Below are 22,325 nucleotides of genomic sequence, written 5' to 3'. Positions count from 1 at the left end.
CAACAACCGGAGGAGATTTTTTTTATTTGGTTGGATTTTGTAACCGTCCAAATTTGTACGTTCACTTGTTCATCTGTGAATTTCTCAATTTTCTTAAATTTATAATTAAACATAAAGTTAAAATCACACTTCGACCGATTAAGCTAATTAGGGTAGTTTTAAGATCAAAAAGTCAACCAACAAACTAAAAACGCAATCAAAAATTTATTAAAAATAAAACAAATAAAAATAAAAATCCAAATATAGAAGAAGTAAAGAGTAGGTTGTGGCACAACGTCTTTTTCAAATTTAAACCAACAGTTCACTGCTAGGTTTGTATACAGTAGCAACAACATCACACTCTCCACAAACACCGGCGAACTAACACCAAAAGTGGTATAATATTGCCCTATGGTAAAAGTTCGTCAAAAATACTGAAAAAACGGAGTTGGAAAAAAGGAGACTTCCGCTGATCTTCCACTTCGTTTCGGACCAGCAAAGAAGCAACACTTACGTTCCAAAAAGTGTTTTGCTCGGAAATCGTAAGCTTAAATCAAACGTTGTTCCGGGAGTGCCTAGTTTTTGTAGTGGCCTCGTTAACAAAAATCTGGTGCTTAATCCTATGGTAGCGTAAAATATCTACCAGGAAAAGCACGAATCCGAGCTCTGGTCTAGAAGAAGGCTGAGGTGGAACACCTCATTTTCGGAAATCCCGAAAGAGCGTCCAACAACATACGCTCTAGCATACCTCGTGGTTGGAAGTTCCGACAAAAAGCGACACAACAACATCCGCTCCGACGGCCCCGCGGTCAGACGCACCGGAAGCCGGTGTGGGATCCCCTATTGGTGGCCGAACCGTGAAATCCAGGCTCCGAAGACGTGGTCATCAAATCGAATCCAAAGTTCCGACGGCCTTGTGGTTTCGGAGTCCGACTGAAGGATCCGGTCCTGGATCCGAGCGAATCCAAGCAGACCCCAAACCCTCCGATCGGTACCTCGGGTGTTCCAAGCAGACGATCATCGGCAGCGGCGGGCCCAGACACTGACACCACACACATAAAAAGTAAGTTCTTCATGTTCAACCTTAGCTAGGGACGTTAGGGCATGTTAGGGATTGAAGTGCCGAATAAAAATCATTAAATTCGGTAACTAAGTGTGATTTCTACCTCCTCTTATCACTTTTTTAATTACGGCAAGCTTGAGCCGACCCTGGGAATCTTGGGGAATCTCTTGTGACTGAGCGGGCGTAACGAAAGGAGAGTTACAATTTAACAGGAGTTAAAGTAAGAGATAAACATTTTGCGGTTCAAATCTGATTCTTGCAAACTTGTAGATGAACTAGAAGCTGTTCCATGGGATTAAAAAAAAGTGATATTTTCTAAGTTACAGGAGACTTGATTCTTAACTAAAAGAGACTAGATCCCTAATTCAGGGTGCCCTGATCCTAGGAAAAAATCTAGTTAAATCCGAAAATAGATTGTCCGTTGACTATTTTTTGCCATATTAGTTCACATTTCACAGTTTGTAAGTATCAGCCAAAGGGGATTCATAAAGTTTGTCTACTACCCTAGATTCATTGCATATTTTAAGACGCAATTTTCTAGTTTTTAAGTTAATATAGTATTTTCAGTACTTTTTAACAGATAATTACTGGATAAACATCAGTTACTGGACAGAATTTAGTAATTTCATGAGAACCAATGATCACGATCTATCTAAAGATAAATATATCTTTTTGGATGCTAGGGATTAATTATACCCACAACATACATTATGGAAAACTTCTTCTTAAAAAAATTAAGAGTTTGCTTTTACTTTGGAAGTATGGCATTATGAAGTTAATATTATACTCTAGAGATTGACAGATGGGTATAATTTTTTTATTACATTTTTTTCATGTGAAAAACATTTCAAAGTTATAAAAAAAGATCTTCAAATCACATTTTGTAAATTTTTTCAAACAAAGTTCAACAACTCGAAAAATAAAATTTTTAAATTTTTTTTTGAGATAACAGCCTTGTTGTTTTGTACTATTTGTTACATTTTTCTAGAACATTTGAAATTTCTAAGAAATCAAGTAAGGAATCAAGCATCCCCAGGGATCGAATATCTTCATTCTTCCCTACAGAAATTTACGCGAATATGAAAAATAAAAAAAATACTGGTGGTTAGGTACGTGGAATGGGTACAATTTACATACCTAGTTACCATGACCATACAATTTGTAAGTGCAGAAAAGTTAAGTGATTTCAAGACATTTAGTGTAAATTAAGTGTGTCAATTCTATTTTTTTTTAATATTTTTTATCTGAATACAGTTTTTCTGAAGATGGCTGAAATTATCCAGTAGGCCGAAACGTAAATAAATTGTTATTATTTTATTTAAATTATCAACTTCAAAAGATAACAGAAAAATCTTTTTTGGACAAAAACTAAATATTTCTAAAGAGGATTTTTTTCAAAATTTGATTTAGCAAATAATGTGGATAAACCCGGACAAATCCCGAAAGTTTTTAACCCTTTCATGCTTTTTTTATGAGAAGAGCAGTTATAGATTCGGTTAAACAATAACATTTTAATTCGAATAACACAACTGAACAGGTTGATATAGTTGGCAGATCATCTGCGGCGGTGGAGGAGATCTACCGCAAACTGAAACGCGAATACGATTAATACGTCCAAGACGAAGTACATGCTGGCCTGCGGATCCGAGACCGACCAAACCCGCTTGTCCAGAAATAACAAGGTCACGATCGAAGGCGACGAGCTGGAGATAGCCGAAGACTCTGTCTATCTCGGCTCACTGGTGACCGCAGACAATGACACCAGCCGTGACATCCGGAGGCGAATTATCAGCGGAAGTCGTGCCTACTATGGACTCCACAAGCAACTGCGGTCGAGAAGACTTAGCCCTCGCACGAAGTGTAACCTGTATATGACGCTCATTAGACCGGTTGTTCTCTACGGGCACGAGACATGGATATTGCTCGAGGAGGACCTGCGTACACTCGGAGTATTCGAGTGACGAGTGTTAAGAACCATCTTTGGTGGCGTACAGGAGAACGGAGTGTGGAGGCGAAGGATGAACCACGAACTCGCGCGACTCTACGGCGAACCCAGTATCCAGAAGGTGGTGAAAGCTGGCCGGATACGCTGGGCGGGACATGTTGCGAGAATGCCGGACGACTGTCCTGCAAAACAGGTGTTCGCTACGAATCCGGTAGGAACAAGACGAGCGGAGGCGCAACGAGCGAGGTAGTTAGACCAAGTGGAGCGTGATCTGGCAAACGTGGGGTGCCCGAGGAATTGGAGAACGGTTGCCGTGGACCGAGTGAATTTTAGGAATTATGTTCGTTAAGTTATGTCGTGAGACGGTATACTATGTAAATAAAATAAATAAAATAACTGAACAGGTTTGAAGTCGTTATTTTGGGAATAATGATAGTGATGGCCCAAGTTGAAAAATATTTTAAGATATTCTTAATCCATTTCAATACGATTTTGCAAATTTCTTCTTAACCTTGTTAATTGGGTGCGGTCAGGTGTTTGTGATTGTTTGACTGTGTGCTTAGTTCTTTTAACCTCTATAATATTTTTTGTGAACACATCTTTAAGAATATCCAAGCGTTTCCGAGATATTTGGATTTTGATAAGTGTTGTTTTAAAACATGAAATCTACACCTTTATGTATCTACAGTACTGAACAAAACAAAGTACGCATCTGCAAGCAACATTTTTCAATCCCTGTATCTTTTGTCAGTTACTATAAACATTCAGATTAATTGTTTCTTTTCTGTTTAATTTTGTCATATGTTATGTTTTTCGCACTTTCGACAATTTCGTTACAAAATTCAGAAAAAAAAAAAATTTTTGCTGCATGCCCGCCCATGATTTCTTTTTGTCATTTTTTTTTTAAATAAAATTTATGTTTCCTTTCAAAAGCTACATATGTACATTTATAAATAGTTTCGCAACTGAAAGCTTCTGTCAATTCCGTGATAATACTAGACACGGGCTTCGACTGAGTAATGTTTCCACTAGCTAGTTAGTGTGAAACAATAAACACCTGCTGAAGGCGAAGTTTGTTCCACGTTTCGTCACATTATCGTTATATTTATAAATGTGGGTAGGGCTCCACGGCAGCTTCAGTCACGTTCGGGACCCATGTTGGCTGAGGGCGTTTCCAGAAAGTTATAGTTCCAGGCACTGTATGTTTACCATTTGTTGTAGGTATGACATTTCAATTATTTCATTGTGTTATTGCGCTCCGTTCGAAGTCGAACATATGGTGTTTTAATTTATTCGATTCGTACGAGGGTTACTTACTTGTCAGCTCAATTCGGTGTTTCTAGTTCAAATTTAGTATATACCAATCCTTTTATTTATTTTATTGATTTGTTAAGATGTGTCAAACAATAGTTTTAATAAAAAAAGAATGTGTGCTTGACTTTCTCCCTACTTTTCAACTGCGATACAACTTGTGAGGTCAATATCACCATCGTGAGGGATGATGTATTCTCCCTATTCTCGCCGCAAGCGGTTGGTTTAGGATTTGAGTAACACAATCAAAACTTTCGCGGAAAACCGTTAGTAGTACCGTCAAACGGGGTATCATGTTAAAGCGGGGTAAGATATTTACGATTTTTGCGTACCTATTGTTACATATAAGTTTTACTATACGTTAGTCATGATACTTTCGATACGATATGAACGAATGGCAACATTATTTTTGATAAAACCCATCCCTTAACTAAATTACATTAAGCGTATAACAGAAACCGATCTCACCCCTGATCGGAAAAAATCGAACACAAACCAGCACGGTTTGACAGAATTCGAGCAGAAGACGGCAAATTCCTACAGGGATGAAAAAAGAAAAAAATCCCGTCTGACAGATCCAGTTCCGGGAGAAAATTGATCGGCATTGGACGGAAAAGTTTGGACAGCGTGCTTGCTGTCGGAAGAAAATCGCGTGTGCGCCCGAATATCAGGCATAACGAGCCATCGAGTGGGAGGAGAAAAAGTCCGCGATCCGCAACAGAGCGACAGCATCGGAAAAGCGGGTAGGTTAAATTTCGCTGCCGATAGCGGCAAGAAAACACCACAAAATTAACCACAAACCTAACCAAAACCGCAGATCCACACCGCACATCTAATGCGTTTCTGAGGTCCACCAACGGCCGAGCAAAGATCGACGCCGATCCGATAGGGTAAGTCCCTGCTTTTAAAACGGAAAGCCAAAGGCTAAACGAATTATTCTTCCATAGGGAATCCAAGAATAAATCCTCCGCCACGTCTGGAACAATTGGCATCGGGGAAATATTTGACGCAAGAAAAGGGGTCTAGAAAGTGAGTACCCTCGAAATCTCTAAATATCGGTCAGGAAAGGAAGTGACCAAATTGTGTCCCGCATTCGCAGGGCCCCTTTTTTCTTTCTACCCCAGTGCACTTCATCACCACACGTCTCATCCGGCGATTGACTTCCGGCGGAGAGAACCTCCGAAGGAAAAGAACGGCAAAAGGGCCAAGGTGGTGGCCAAAACTGGCTACCAGCAGAAACGACGGTGGAATCGTCCACAGGGCGAATTGGCAGCTTCTCAGCAGGCAGTTGGCTGTACCAGTGGCAGCACAAGGGTGGCCACCAGCCACATATCATCTCCAGTTTCGTCCCCCCTGCACCGGCAGTTGCATCATCGGTAAGCGGTCCTATTTGTGATCGTTCCGCTGCTTCAGCAGCACAATTTAAAGCGGTTTCGCCAGCATCACGTTTTCGATCCCATCGTCGATCGAATCAATTGGGACATCGGTCCCCGAGGTGCGCGCAATCCGCTGCGTCCGCAGCAGCATCAGTCGAGGTGATTGGTGTCGTCGGTTTAAAGCAGCTCCAGCAGGAATTTTCTCACCACATCAGCATCCGCTGTGCCTTTTCGGTTCGACCATCATTTCGTGGCCCAAGTGCTACCGGTCGGTTACTACGTCAGCAGGATTTTCCATGCCGCACTGTCAGCTGTGGCATCCGTGGCCTGGTCGGCCGCACAAATTCAACGGAAGCGTAAACCGCGCTCACTCAACAGGTCAGCTAGCAGCAACGACGGTGGTGCCCAGACGCATCAGCTCCAGCAGCACAAGCTGCTTTCCAGTTTGCACCATAGCATCAGCATTTGCGTTGGCCAGCGAACGTCATCAGCAGCGCAGGCTGCTATCCATCAGTGGCATTGGCCACTTGGGCAAAACGAAGACGACAGCAGATCCGAAACCAACACCGAAGGCGGCGAAGAAAAGTTTGCTCACATCAGGGCAGAGGATGAAGCCGAACCGTGGCCACACAGCGCGCTGCAGCGCTTACATGGAGGATGCCGTAAGTGAATATTAAAATCTGATCGCAATATGTAATAGGGGAATGTGGGGTAAAATGTTGCCAAAATTATAAAGCAAACTAAAATTTAAAGTTTTAGAAAATCATTTTTTTCTTGCGTTGCCGAAGGGCAAGCATCCCATAACACTATTCAATTTTAAATTTTATATGTGCTTCGTGATAACAAAAGCGATAATATCAAATGCTGACATAATTTTTACATCTTGATATTTCTAGTCTCATGAAAAATTAAAAAAAATCGATGCCATAAGCAACATTACTGGTATGGCCAAAGGATATCCAGTGAACTTTTTATTGCTTTCAATATCCTATACCAACCCTGTTGGTGAAATAAATGTTTTTGAACAATCACAATTCTTTTTCATAAATTATGTATGCAAACTATACGGGTCCATATTTCTATGGGATGATTTGTATAACATTTTTTTCAATGCAGAAACCCCCAGATTGGTCCTATTAGGAAAAAAAGGATTTCTAAGACTCCTAACTAGATGAAAATTCAACATACTTTCACTCTTTATATTCTTAAATATGCCTCCACTATGCAATATAGCGCAAGATTGCAGAGTTTATAGTTCAAACAATGCGGGACATGTTCGTAGAAGATTGTAATGCGATAAGAGTTTAGTGTGGTAAGATATTCGCAATTGAATGAGTGATTTTTTTTTGGAAAATCGGGCGCTAGATTCAAAAATGAAATTTAAAAAAATCTAAGAAGCACAGCGTTCGAGTTGAATATGATGAATATGATATTTTGCTAAACTAAAAAAGTACTTTTACCCAATCATCTCGGGCTACACATACTTAATTTGAAATCTTTTGCCAGCTCCCACATCCCGTTCAAAATTAATTTCTTGGCTGCCTTCGAAAAATGACATGCTCAACTCGCACTTTCATTTTTAAATGCAAACTTTTCCTTCTTTGGACAGTTTTACTAAGTAAACATTCCACTGTTGTTGTTGCTGTGTGGCAGCGGCCTAAAGAATACTGCCACTGGGATACTGGTCCATGTCGTACGAGGCGACTTATCCAGTACTTCTCAGATACGTTTATCTCATATTTCTGTCTATTGGAAATCAATGAGGCTGTATCTGGGCGGGGGAGAAAATAGGTCAAGGTCAATTATTGCATGCAGAGTTCAGAAGTTTTTCAAGTTCAAAACATTGTAAGGAAATGTTTTGAATCTGAATCAGTTTTAAATTCTTGCTAGTATTTTTTGACCTTTGTACGTATTTTCTCTCGAGAAGGGTATGCCAATAGTGCATATGTAGTACATGCATTTGCACAAGCTGTATTCTTCCATATTTTCTCGTTTTACCAATTTGGAATATGATTTTTTATTTAACAAATCTCTTTGCTCTCCGAATAACTCCGTTCAATAAAATCTCTTCACAAGTGTTCAAATGTGAATCGCAAACGCATCGCTTACGGTCCCATTGCTTCTGAAATCATAGAAGAATATGATCTAAATTACATCAGTTATATCTGTTACGTCAAGCGCAAAATTAGTGTATTTTCCTTATAATGGACAAGCATTCAGTCCCTTCTATCTTTGGATTGGTAACAGAATTTTGTGGAGGTAAATGTCCGTTCATATAAAGATATTTAATTTTTAAAATTGCGTCATGGTTATTCAATCATTGAAGCCGTACAAATATCGATTCCGTGGAAAAAAAATTTCAAAAAAAAAAAACTTCTTTTAGGTTGCCAAAGGCCTCAATATTCCCTATTAAATCAAGTTTTTGATCAAAACTTGTATCGCATGTCGACAGTCATATCTGTTCCACCTAATATATGTCACTTCTCTCGTATTGACACATGTTCCCTTAGCTTTAGAATGGTTATAGTGTAAAGAAGAGTCAAAGCTCCTTTAATATCGTACTCTGCTATTTCGTATCATACGTCAATCCTGGTGCTGGAATCCACTGCTACAGCTTCGTGCAGTATGAATATCGCTTGTTTCAAATTTGGCGTCACAGAAGCTCATTGTAGTCGTCTAACCAGAGCGCTAACTGGTCAGTTAAATAAAAATATATAAAATCAAGACTTTGTGTTCTGAATCTCCTGTATGGTTAAGCTATGATTCAGAGGTACTATTGTACCTATATTTACCTTCCACTTAGTGTGTACATGTCCCTCTTTTGCCCGACTTCATTTTTTTTTATGTATGTCAGAATTTAACAAAGGATGTTAAAAAAAAAGTCCTTATTTCCAATACTTTGATTGAAAAAAGCTTCATTGCTTAAAAATCCCTATGTGGACAGGCTAAATGCCAATTATAAAATCGTTTATTTGCCCTCATTGTAGCATCCTGGTTAGAACATTTTCTGATCATTGTAAACTCAAATCTCCTGAATTTTGTAGTTGTGAATCAATATTGTATGATTCTTTTAGCTCATATATGCCTGTTTTTCGATTGCTAGAAAGCTTTTATGTACTCCCGCCTATCCTGATATAAGTGTATTTCATTCTAAGAATTTAAACTAAAATAACAATCTGTCATTTTTCACCCAATGTGGTTATAAGCTTCAATGCTTCAAAATTCCTACGTGGATCGGCTTTATGCCCTAAATATTTATTTATTTTCTAATCCTTTTATGGTTTTTAGGTTTCTCAGGTATATGATGAAATCTGTAAAAAAAAAGGCTAGGCACAATTTTCCCGTTTGTTTGGATAACGTGCCGCTATCAAGCCTACCCCTTTTCTGATACCTGATACCTGAATATGATGAATATGATATTTTGCTAAACTAAAAAAGTACTTTTACCCAATCATCTCGGGCTACACATACTTAATTTGAAATCTTTTGCCAGCTCCCACATCCCGTTCAAAATTAATTTCTTGGCTGCCTTCGAAAAATGACATGCTCAACTCGCACTTTCATTTTTAAATGCAAACTTTTCCTTCTTTGGACAGTTTTACTAAGTAAACATTCCACTGATAACCACATCAGGAAACGAAAATCCCACAATCTATTTTTTTCCATGTTGTCCTCTTGGGGTTTCAAAAACACATTTAAATGCGTTATTTTATCATCCACGAGCCATCATATTACAGGCTTTTGTTGAAAATTTGCACAAATTTCACTATTTTAACAAGTTTGTCGCCAAGAGTTGGTGACACAAAATACCTCTAAATTTAAAACCTCATAACATAAATTTGGATATTTTTTTTTGTTCAAAATTATTCCGGATTTTAACTATATTCTCCTCTGTTCTCTTGTCAAAATTTGGAGCCGATATGCTATTTCCCGTTGATTTTGTGGCTTTTTAAGTTGGACATTTTTTAGTAGGGACGCTTGGCGACGAACGTGTTAAACAATCTAACAAAACCGAATGTCACGAATCGTAACGCTTCGACGTACCCTCTTATGAAAATTACGTAACTCTGACGCATCCCTTTCTTCTGATGATTTTAAATACTCATTTTCTGAGGTAAAAACAGATTTTAACATAAAATTTTTTAAGGGGGGGGGGGTAGGGTCTAACACTTTCAAAAAATCGATTTTTTTATTTTTTTATTTTCTTATTGTAAAACATTTCAAGAATGATGTGTCAAATTTTCAAGTCAATTGAAGCAAAACTGTAGAAGTTATAGGCCTTTATCTCCTCCTATCTAATACTGCAAGAAAGCAAGAGCAGAAACTTCAAACGCGTTTTTCTCGAAAGCACATTTTTAAAGTCCGTGGACATCGTCATTTGAAAACTACTTATCCGATTCTTTTCAAATTTGGAACATAGTTTCTACATATAAAATACCAGACCCCAACGTTTTTCTTTTTTGATTTTTTTTACTTTGGGGAGATTTTATAGGTGAAAAATGGCGGATTTTTTAAGTGGAAAATCGTAGTTTTTACTTCAAACAGCCACAAAAATTTCATAAAAATATTTTTAAGTTCAATAAAAACGTTGGGGTCCAGAAAAACATCTATTAAAAATATTTTGCTCTGATTTTTTGAATTCAGATGATTCTGTGCTGAGATACAGTGTCCACCGCAAATCCTGTTTTCTAAAAGGCATCCTCGAAAATGCTCCGTCACCGGCTCATTTTTCAATATTTTTCTACGAAAAAATTACTAAATGTTCTTTTAACAATGCTTTGTATAATGCAAAAAATTTGAATACATTTGTTTGAACGATAACTCTAGAAAAAAATCGTGAAAATGGTGTTTTTTTATACCCGTTAGACCCTACCCCCCCCTTAACGTTCTTCAAAACGGAATTAATATCCATCTCAATCGCTTCTTATTACTTATTAATGATAACTCTCTGATAAAATAAATTGAATGTCTTATTACGAGTTGCTCTGTGCTTGCTAACTGATGATCTACCTTGTTTACTTTACTTTGTTCAAGGGGCATAACTTGTTATGTAAAATATACTCCACTTAGTAATATTCGTCTGATCAAAATTGCAACGGTTTTCCAACGGTTATTTCACAGATATTTAATACACATTTTAAGGAGTCTATCTCAGAATCTTTAAAGAGGAATGGTTACAAAACAGTTTCTATTATGTTGAAGCTTACGAAATTTTAAACTGATTTTGGTTTGCATATCATTCTGCAACAATTGCATGACTTAAAAATAGCTGCGATTATACCGAAATTTTTTAAGGAAAAAATCGTTACGTAACGATGACCCTTCCTTATGTCACAGATCGTACCGCTCGAGCTTATTTTTAGGACGGCAATCGATTGCCGGTATTAAATTTTGGGTAAGGGGTCAGCCGAAGGGGTCGTCCAAATTAACAATTCGCTGTTTTTGCGATATTGACGTTATTATACATCGGATTCAGATGAATATTGGTACACGAGAGTTTTGAATGACGTGCAATCGATTTCAGATATCAAATTCTGTGTAAGGGGCCGGCAAAAGGGGTCACTTATACAACCTTTTCAATAAAAATTATAAACAAATTAGAAATCAGTTGTCAAGGTCCATAAAAGATCTTAAAAAGAACTATTATGCGACACATATTGATACCAATATAAATGATCCTCGGAAACTGTGGCAAACCTTCCATCGAAAAAAATCACCCATTCTACACGAATATAGCATCGATCATCAGCATCTTAAAAGGGTATTGGAAGTTGACGATCTAGGTGTTACCCTTGATGCACAGCTCACGTTCAACAGCCATCGAACAACCGTCATAAATAAAGCCAATCGACAACTTGGTTTCATTTCAAAAATAGCACGAGAATTTACTGATCCGCTATGCTTAAAGTCGCTGTACTGTGCACTCGTCCGGTCCATAATAGAACATGCTGCAATCGTCTGGGCCCCCTACCAGCTGTGTTGGATCCTACGAATTGAGCGCATACAAAAGCGTTTTCTAAGATTCGCCCTACGACATCTGCCATGGCACCATCCTGAGGATCTTCCTGCTTATCCAAACCGCTGCCAGCTTTTGGGTATTGAAACACTGGAACGCCGCCGAAGGATTCAACAAGCAACATTCGTCGCTAAAGTATTGAACGGTGAGGTTCAGTCACCACACATGCTGGAAATGATATGCTTAGTGCGCCATTAAGGACCTTACGATCTCACTCGTTGCTATCAACCCGAGTCCACCGAACATCCTACGGCTATAATGAGCCATTGAGTGCGATGATGCGAGTATTCCAGGACGCTGAACATCTGCACCAGTTCAATGAACCAGCTAGTCGATTTATTCGTCGTGTTCGTCAGTCCAGTCTATTTAATTCTATCTGATCTGTTTTTTTTATATATATTAGAATTCATTTAAACAAATATGTTCGATGAATAAATGAAATAATAATAATAATAATAATAATAAAACATTAATCAACTGATCTTTAACAAAATCTCAAATGAAAGAAACTTGATTTAGAAATTGAGAAGAATGAATTTATGATTAAAGAACCTAAAGAAGTATGTGAATCATTCAATAATTACTATATTAATGTATGCCAAACTGTACTGAATAATTGGAATGCGTCAATCCCTGATCTTCTACAGCCACAAATAAGATTCTCATTTTCGAACGTGTCTAGTGAAAATGTCAGCACCTTCGTTCATAAATTGAAACACAATTCTGCCTCGGGAATAGATGGTATTTCACCAAGATTCTTACTTAAAAATGAATCATAATTTCTTGAAAAATACACGGAACTCATTAATCAATCAATCGATGTTGGGCGATTTCCAGATTCACTTAAAGTCGCGAAAGTTATACCCGTTTACAAATCGGGTGCAAGAAATCTAATGAGTAACTACAGACCAATATCTATTCTGAATTCACTTTCGAAGCCGTTTGAAAAAATCTTGTTTGAACAAATTCAATGTTTTTGCCAAAACAATCAAATAATTAATCGAAACCAATTTGGATTTGTTCCCAAATCAAATACTTTAACTGCAGTTGCAAACTTAATCAACGATATAACTGTAAATCTTGATTCTAAAAAAATCGTATCCTGTGTTTTCATAGATCTCAGCAAAGCATTTGATTGCGTTCATCATCAAATTTTATTACAAAAACTCAAAGAAATTGGTTTTGATAACACTGCATTATCACTGATGGAATCGTATTTGTCCAATCGAACTCAAGCAGTTCACATAGGATCAAATTATAGCTCTCACAAAGTAATAAAATATGGTGTACCTCAAGGTTCCGTCCTTGGACCATTGCTATTTAATATTTATATTAATGATATATTTCAAACACCGCTTTTCGGAAAACTGCAAATGTACGCAGATGATGCCACTCTACTTTATGCAACCGATGATTCGATGAATTTGAAGACACTAATTGAACGGGACATAAAATTACTGTCCGAATACTTCTCTAAAAATCATTTGTCGATGAATCTAAAGAAAACTAAACTTATGGTGTTTTCCTTAAGAGGTCACTCTAGAACAGCGGTCGGGGAACCGGGGTAAATTACCCCAAATGGGGTAAAAGTGAAATTATTGGGGGTAACAGTGAATATTTTGTGAGTGAAAAGTGTATATTTTCATTTTGCAATTTTATGAATTTGTTGGTTTTACTTGATAGCAAAGAATTTAGCGGCATATGCAGAAGTGAATATTTCCCCCTGTGGCATTCAAATAACACGCTTTGAGAGCTCGCTCAGTGTTCACTAGAGTGCCCCAAATGACCCGACTTTTGAAAAAGTTTTGTGCTGCAGGCTTAAATTGATCCTAGGCCTAGTGCAAGATTTCATGCCAAATTTGGGACAGATCGGATCACGGGAAAGGGTCGCTCAACGAGCCTGAAGTTTGTATGGGATTTTGAGACATTTTGTTCGGGAGAAACATGATAAACCAGTTTTTCATGAATATCTTTAGTTTCCTTCGGCCGATTTCTTTTGAAAACGGGTTTTCTCAAAGCCCAAACTATGACAAATATTTCATCCAAAGACTGAAAATCGATTCGAGTTAATATAAAAAAGTTATTAAGCTTCAAAAATGGGCTAACTTTTTTAAGGCTGGTATTCATCACGGTTAATGCTGCTTCGAAATGTTCGAACGTCCCGACTGATTAACAATGATGAATACCACCCTTAAAAAAGTTAGCCCATTTTTGAAGCCTTTTTTATAATAACTCGAATCGAGTTGCAGTCTTCGGATAAAATATTTGTTATAGTTGGGGCTTCAAGAAAACCCATTTTCGAAAGAAATCGCCCGAAGGAAATCAAAGTTATTCATGAAACACTGGTTTTTCATGTTTCTCCCGAACAAAATGTCTCAAAATCCCATACAAACTTCAGGCTCGTTGAGCGGCCCCTTCCTGTGATCCGATCTGGCATAAGATCTTGCACTAGGCCTATGATCAATTTTAGCCTGCAGCGCATAACATTTTACAGGTTTTGAATTTCCCATACAAATTTTGGGCAGTCTAGTGTTCACGGATACGTTTTTTTGCTCTTCGTCATGGGGTAATATCAACATAAATAAAAATGTTTTGGGGTAATGATTAAAAAAGTTCCCCGACCCCTGCTCTAGAACATTGACATTGTCAATAAATGAAAGGCAGATTCAATAAATCTCTGAAATAAAATATCTTGGTTTATACATTGACGAACATCTGAAATGGGACGCTCATATAAGCCATATTTGCAAAAAAATAACTCCCTATGTTTTCGCTCTACGAAAAGTCCGTCAATACTTAGATGAAAAAACAGCTTGGAAAATTTATTATGCATATGTACAATCCCATCTGATCTACATGAATTCCATTTGGGGCTATGCAGCTGAAACACGCTTGCAACGCCTTAAGATTCTTCAAAACAAAGCTCTCAAATATGTTAAAAAGTTGCCTACCTTATTTTCCACTAGATTACTATACAGTCAAAACTATTACCTTTGGAAATGCTTAACAAATTTGAAACCTTAACTTTCTTTTTCAAAATCTCAAGAAACCTACTGAAATCGAACCTTGAACTCATTTATATAAATAAAATTCACAATAGAAATACGAGAAGCGCTGAAAACATGAATTTCTTTTTGCCTAGAGCAAGAACACACTTCGCACAAAATAGCTTAGCTTATCGTGGAATGAATCTGTTCAATTCACTCCCATCAGACTTAAAGAACGCAAGAAATTTAAAGACTTTCAAAAATAACCTTAAGATTTTTCTCTTCAACGCATCTTAAACTAATTCAGCTTAGTGGTACTGATCCACCTTGACGAAGCCTTACGGTACAAAGATAGTTTGGTTAGTCGGGGGATTGGTTATCTCTTCGCTTCGCAATCATAAAAAAAATAAATTCTTGCATAGCACTCCCAAGACAATCTCCTAAAGCAACGCGACGTAGGCGCGGTAAAACCTACTTATATGGACTCTTGGGAGCAAAAAGGGATAGGAAATTATCCCCTAGCTTTGCAATCCTCAAACCTTACCAATATCCTTCCTTAGCTCATCCTATTCCTTGTAGCAAAGTATCACTTTGAAGTTTACCTGCCGGAACACCAACAAATCCACCCCCCGAAGAAGTCATAGGGGTCAAGTGTTAATCACGTGCACATCTGTATCGCCGGCTTCAGCAGTCGACAACAGTCTTCAGACTAATCCAACTGCTACAAAATTGTTAATAAATAAATAAAAAAAAAAAAATATTTTTGTTAAATTAACGTAATTATACATCGGATTCAGATGTAAATTTGCACATAGGGATTATTGAGGACGAACAATTGATTCCATTGATCCAATTTTGAGTCAGTTGTCGGCCAAAGGGTTCGTCCATATTAACTATTCACTGATTTTTTTTTGCGATATTGACGTTGTTATGCAATAGATTGGTTTGAAAATTTGCACACGAGAGTTTGAAGGGAATGGCAATCGATTTCAGATATCAAAGTTTGTAAAAAAGGCCACCAAAGGGGTTTAATTTTTTGGCAATAATTCCGTTGATATGCAACGACCGAGTCAAAATTCATACACGGGGGTTGGGAAGGTCAATTGATTTCTGATTTCAATAGTTGTATCAAACGACAAAAAAGGGGGGTCCATGTTAACTGTTAAATTTGTTTTGGCAATAATTCACGAAAATTCGTTTACGGTTTTTGGCACGGCGTTGATTCCTGATTTTAAATTAAACAGCAAACGACAGAAAAGTGATCGTCCGAATTACGTGCTCAACATTTTTGTAACTATTGCTTAACAATGCATTCGGAAATGCATCTGAAAAATGTCTGGTAATTGACATTAATTCAAACTGTTGATGACATATTCTAAATTAAAAGCGAAACAGAGTTCGTATGGGATCATTCTTCCCATGGTCATTCTTCCTCATTTGGGCTAATCATAAAGAAGGGATATACCTATATTCGGTTTTTGAAGTTGAATATGGCCATTTTCGCTGCCAGCAGTACATTTAGTGACAAAAAACACAGATGAAATTTCCGTCTACCTATTGGTGTTTTATGGCTGATTCTTATTGGCTTTTCTAGTTGATGCTTTTCGGTGAATTTGAAATCAAATTAAAACATTTCTTTTGACGTTTCGGCCTACTACCTTCAGCCATCCTCAGAAAACTATATTATAAACAAAAACTTAAATTAATACAAAAAATTCTTCACAATATTCCATCACAATTTCACTGCACTTTTGGTGTTTTAAAAATTGAAGATTCGATTTTAAACCTTTTGTAGGATCTACAATTTAAGGTTCAAAAAAACTTTGCCTAATTCATCATAAAATTTATTTCGAAAATATCTTAAAAGTGTCTCGTTATTTAATTCTTCTATCGGGGGATTGGCGATTTGCAGCTCCAAACAACGTTCAGAGGGCTTTTCGATAAAAATGATGATGTTAAGGGCTCAAATGTCAAAAAGAGTTATAGGGTAAATGATCTTGGGTGGAATAAGCCAAAATCTGATCTTGAGCGGAACTTTTTACTTTTCCTAAAATCTAGGCGATGATTATTTACAAATCTTGTCGAAATGTTGAAAAAACACTTTTCCAAGATCTTTTCATACAAACCTTGTCATTTTTGGTGAAATGTATGAAATTAAAATAAGATCTAGAGTGGAAGCATCTTTTATCTTGAGTGGAACTACATGCTTTCAAAATCAACCGCTAGGTGAAAAGACATACACCGTCTTAGCCGATTTAGGCTTTACAGACTGAATAATTGACGTGGACAACTTAAGATTAACATTTAATACCCAGTACCGAGGTGGGAATCGAACCCATGCCATCAGCGGACCAGTGATTACCGTCTTACCACGCTAACCACTCGACCATCGAGACGTACGATTTGGATGATTGGTGCGCTGCCTTATGACTAATGTCTCACATGGAGTTTTTACCCCTGAATGTATGCAGCACATTTTTCCCGTATATTTGGATAATGTTTTTATTATCGACTTTTTTCGGCGAATAAATAACTACCAAATTACTTGCCAGTTGGTCCGGACGTTTCGAGCTACTTTTGGCTTTTCACTCCTCTTCAGCGGACCTTAAATTAAATTTATTTTCCTATAATATACATCATTATAATACTATTTTAAACTTACTTAATCTAGCGATCGTCTACACTACTGTTTGTAGTTATTTGTTTACTTTTGATGTTATGTTTACATTTGTCTGTCAGTGTTTTGATCTTAGGTAGAATGGAATTGTAGGCTGACTTAAAATTTATAGAGTCCTTCTGTTTATTAACAACGTCGCTGTCGCCCCTAATTTTGATGTGGAACATTTCTGCACAAATTCTTGTGTTATATTTTGAAACTTTTTCAAGAATGTTCGTGTTTTTAAAGTCAAAAATATGACCATATTCTATACTATGTTGGGCTAGTCCTGATCCTCCAACCTTTTTGTTTTTAACATCGTTTTTATGTTGCTCTAATCTTTTATGCAAAAACTGACTTGTTTCGCCAATATAAGATTTTTTACATTCTCCACATTTTATGTCATAAACAACATTTGCTGTTTTTTCCTTTGGAATTTTATCTTTAGTTTTTGTAAAAATTGTGTTTTTAACTTTGTCTAAGGACTTAAAGGCAACGTTGATGTCATATTGTTTAAAATATCGAGCTAGCTTTTCCCCTAGACCTGCGCAATACGGTATTGTTATAAAGTTTTTGGCTTGTTCGATTTTTTCCTCACTTAAACTGTTGTACATTTTATGCGTTCTCTCTTTTACTATTTTTGCAACTAGTTGCTCGGGATAGTTATTTATGTTTAGAATATTTTTAACAGTTTTAAGTGTTCTTTCCCTATATTTTACATTTGTCAGTTTCAACGCCCTATCGACTAATGCAACTATAGTGTTTACTTTGTGTGAAAAAGGGCTCACCGATCCAAAGTCCAGGTATCGTCCGTTCTCATCCTTCGGAAACCACTCTGTCGTCAAGCCGCCCTCTTCACGTCGTATGATCATGTCTAAAAACTTGATTTTGCCATCCACTTCTTGCTCGATTGTGAACTTCAGCCGTTGATGCATATTTGGATAACGTGCCGCTATTAAGTAGCCACTATTAAGATGCAGCACCCTTGTATTTTTCTTATGTCGGCTTTAGGGACATTTAATGTAATTGGTGTCACAGCGTACCAGACCAGACACACAAAAGGTTTGATTTTTTTGGGAACAAAAAATATTTTTTGATTTTTTCTTTCAGAGGGAAGACGGGAAGGAAGAGGAAGGCTTTCAAAAAAATTTGTTTGTTGACGTAATTAATTAGAGAACTTATGAAGCCGATAAAGGTAAAGTCATAATTTCAGAATTAGAATTAATCTTCATTGCCATTACTATTCTAATTTTAAGAAGCTCTCATTAAAAGAGGTTGCTCTTGTTGTTGAAATTTCAATTAAAAACTTTATACTTTTAATGAAACAATAATAATAATATAATATAATGATAATATAATAAAATAACAATATAAAATAATAATAATATAATAAGAATAATAATAAAAGTCGTATCATATATGTTTAATAGTAAAACTATAGTACTACCTGCTAATTCGACACAATTAGCAAAGAAGGTTTAAACTGAACATTTATTATATGCAATAATATTATGACGAATGTGTTATGAAACTTCAACATCGATTTCACGACCTTTTTAAAACTGACTAGATTTCAAGGCTCAGCTTGTACATTTACCCTATTTTTTTAAAACACACAGAAAGGGTCTATAATAATGGAGTTTTATTTCATATTCATAAGGTTTTATTCGAAGAAATGGTAAGAAAGTGATAATTACGCTATCGTTCATACATTTAAAAACCTACCTTTTCTGAATCTGCATTTATATTTAAGTTTCCTATGAAAAACCTTGTTGTGCCAACTTACAACGGTCTGGAAAGTTCATACTTTTGGAATCAAGGCGTGTTTTCATATTCATCAAGAAACCACTCGTAACAATATAATCATCAACATTGATAAGTATACTGGAGAATTTATAGGATTAACATATTTCCAAAACATTTTAAGATTCGAGTCGAGTTTGAAGAAATAAAACTCTATACAAAAAACTAAACGCCGCACAAACAAGCGTTCAGATCATGAATGCTTGAGAAAAAATGTGAGATAAGAAAAGAGAAAAATGCTAGGGAACGTGTGAGAAAAAAGCGCTCCCCGCTTCCAACATGTAATTGACGAAAAGAAAGAACTAACTAGACATTTCAATTCGATGGAAATAATTACAAAGCAAATGTCGTTTCGAATAAGTTTTTCAAAAGAACATTCGTTATGCTGCTTTTTTAAATTTAAGAAACCAATCTCCGCGGAGATTTCAGGTTCAAGTCCTGCCGGTGAGCCGTTGTATCTTTTTCGAAAAATTCATGATATTTACGGCTTATGTTCTTTCGTTCTCTGATACCTCATGTTTCTCTTATTCTTTCCATCATCTACGAAAATGTTATCATTTCAGGTACAAAGATGTACCAAGCGATTTCGTAACATCAGTATTGGTTAGTTCCGTAATTGAAATCCAGTTGGCGTTGCATGTTAAAAAGTTTTACTGCAAATCGCCAATGGAAGTTAAAAACGATATCTAAGAATGCAGACAAATTTTGATTGGTTAATAATCGCATTTGAAAAAAAAATGAAGTTCTAGCTGCGTAAAATGAAAGGCATGTAAAATTCAAAATGTATGTTTTTGAGCAACTACTGAATAAACAATAATTCTTCTGAATACGTCCATGTGATGTTCCACCAAGTTTATCTGCGGACATATTTTTTTTAGAAGTCATCGAAGTTGAAAACTGTAGCATATTACCCCAATTGATGGCAAAGTACAGACAGACATACTTACACTCTCATCGATTGGTTCCCGATCCGTTTGCTGGGATACCGTCTGGACATGGTGCTCGTCAGGGATGTGTCCCTATGGCCGAGGTTATCGCCTCGACGTCTCCGCGCGCTGGACGAACCCTCGCAAAGTAAATATCTGCAGGCGAACAGAATAAACGGGACAAATAACATTACGCTGATATGTCAATGCAATTGGCAGTAATTTCATCTACACCACACGCTTGTTCGCTCGCTTGAGCTCTGGGCTCTGGGTCGAATTTCGAGATCGAATTTCGCGCTTGCATGTGATGCTGGTGAGAACTTGATTAGTATCGACAACTCTGTTTCTATTTGGCAGAAATAAGTATTTTACGTTACCTATTGAAGTGTTTCCGGAAAGCTCCGCTCACACAGTACAATGCGACTGGATTGGCACAGCTGTTGGCAAACGAGAGACAAAAACCCACTATTCGCAGCACGTGCCAGAAATGGTTGTAGTCTTCCTGGGAGTTTGGGCTGTCGGGGTCGAGAATAGAAATAGGATAGTGCTGTTTATTGAATGGAGATAGATTTCTGATTATATGTAGCTGGAACGCACTGAATACCATGGTTTGTTTTTTTGCTGTTTCGTCCATGTAAAGCTTTAGGAAAAATTTCCAACGGCAACGATAGGATATCGTGTTTGATGGTTTTGTTGGAAAATTCTGATGAACACTTGGCATTGAATTGACGAAAAACAGTCTCGATAGTTTATTTGCTATTTTTGGAAAAACCTTTTCCACGTAACTAATACTGATTGTTGTAAGTCGTTTAGGTTCAAAAATTATAAAAGACTTGAAACAAAATGATTTTTTTTGTTAATCTGTACTGAGCAGACTTAAAATTTACCATTAAAAGCGAAAAAATACAGCAGAAGCACATACGATGAATTTGAAATAAGAGACACTCTAGCTGTTGTAGAGCTTATTATGTTTTCCTAGAAGCCAGATAATCAGTATTTGTATTCCTAGAACTCATGTTTTCGCAGGCACAGCTACCAGCTTTGCTTCTTGTATAGTTTTTCCACGGAATTCTCATTCGTGTTCTAATTTCACTTCATACTTAGGTTTAGTTGAAATTTTTAAAACATCAAACGCTTTTGCATTCAATTGATCATCAATAACAACTGAATATATATTGACGGGTTGCAATTTAATCTCAAAGATTATCATTCAGGACATTCAATGTAACATTAACAAAATAAATACAATTTCATTTTAAAAAGTATATTGGCATCTCGAAAAAGAGTACAAAACTGATTGAACAGTGCGCCTGACAGAGCCGCTGAAATGAAATCGAAATTTTCATTCATATGTTTTCAATATGAGTTATGAAAACATGTAGATGGATTTGTACATAAAGGGTGTTCTGATCAAAAAGTGGTCAAACTAAATTGGGTGTATATCGATTATTTGTCGATTGTATTAAGTCAAAGTATCATTATTTTTGAAGTTTAATACCGTAAACTGGGGGAACTTTGATCACCGGAGTAACTTCGATCAACATGAAATTTTTGCAGATAACCATCATCAACTAAGTCTGAAATTAAAATATCGGGAAACTGTTTTGTACATTTGAAAGCTTATAAATTGAGTTTCAAATAGGGTAAATTTGGTTTGTAGTCGGAGATTTTTTTATATTACTTAAAATGTAGTTATAAAGCGACAATTTTGAAATCAAATGCCCAGATTTTGCCAGATTTTGAATCAAATAACCCAGATTTATCCGGCTCGGGTACATGCTGAAAAAAAACTGGCAACTTTATGTTAGATTCAAATCACAAATTAAATATCTGTTATGTACCTACCTAAAGCTCATAATCATAATGGTCTTGTTAAAAAAAGTGGCTCCAGAGAATTGCCTAGCAAATATGAAACAGTAGGCTAGCATTACACTTTTTCATTATGGGATTGGTTGAACCAATCGAAAATAGGGGAAAAAAATATCTATACAGGCATATAACATATCAGCCGGTCAACTTAGAAAAATGGGTAGATTAGATCGAAAAGAAAAAAAAATGCCACATTTTTGGTAGTGGACCAAATATTTCGGAAAAATCCTTACGTTACCCTGGCTTCCATTTTTTTTTTGGGAAAGTATACTTCCAGTATAATCCAAAAAAAAAATCGTTTACGCAACAGTCTATTGTTGAATACCGGTCATACAGCTACTCTTTTAGGTCCAAAGAGCTTCACTAGCATGAACACCATCCGCTGTTTTAAAAG

At 36.7% G+C, this 22,325-nt stretch overlaps 1 protein-coding gene across 2 annotated transcripts in view; it reads right to left on the bottom strand.

Annotated features, from left to right (window-relative positions):
- The window catches only part of LOC129745445 (neuropeptide CCHamide-1 receptor-like), a 241,547-nt gene that overhangs the window by 5,614 nt on the left and 213,608 nt on the right, over window positions 1-22,325 (bottom strand). For both annotated transcript variants that reach the window (XM_055738530.1, XM_055738531.1), the window contains exons 8-9: window positions 20,440-20,577; window positions 20,084-20,218 (exon numbers count right to left, since the gene is read on the bottom strand). In XM_055738530.1, coding sequence (XP_055594505.1) covers window positions 20,084-20,218; window positions 20,440-20,577 — 273 coding nt within the window. The remainder of the gene's footprint in view (window positions 1-20,083; window positions 20,219-20,439; window positions 20,578-22,325) is intronic.

Source organism: Uranotaenia lowii, chromosome 2 (assembly GCF_029784155.1).
Source record: "Uranotaenia lowii strain MFRU-FL chromosome 2, ASM2978415v1, whole genome shotgun sequence".
NCBI classification, from domain to species: Eukaryota; Metazoa; Arthropoda; class Insecta; order Diptera; family Culicidae; genus Uranotaenia; species Uranotaenia lowii.
This window is presented reverse-complemented; position numbering and strand designations above follow the sequence as displayed.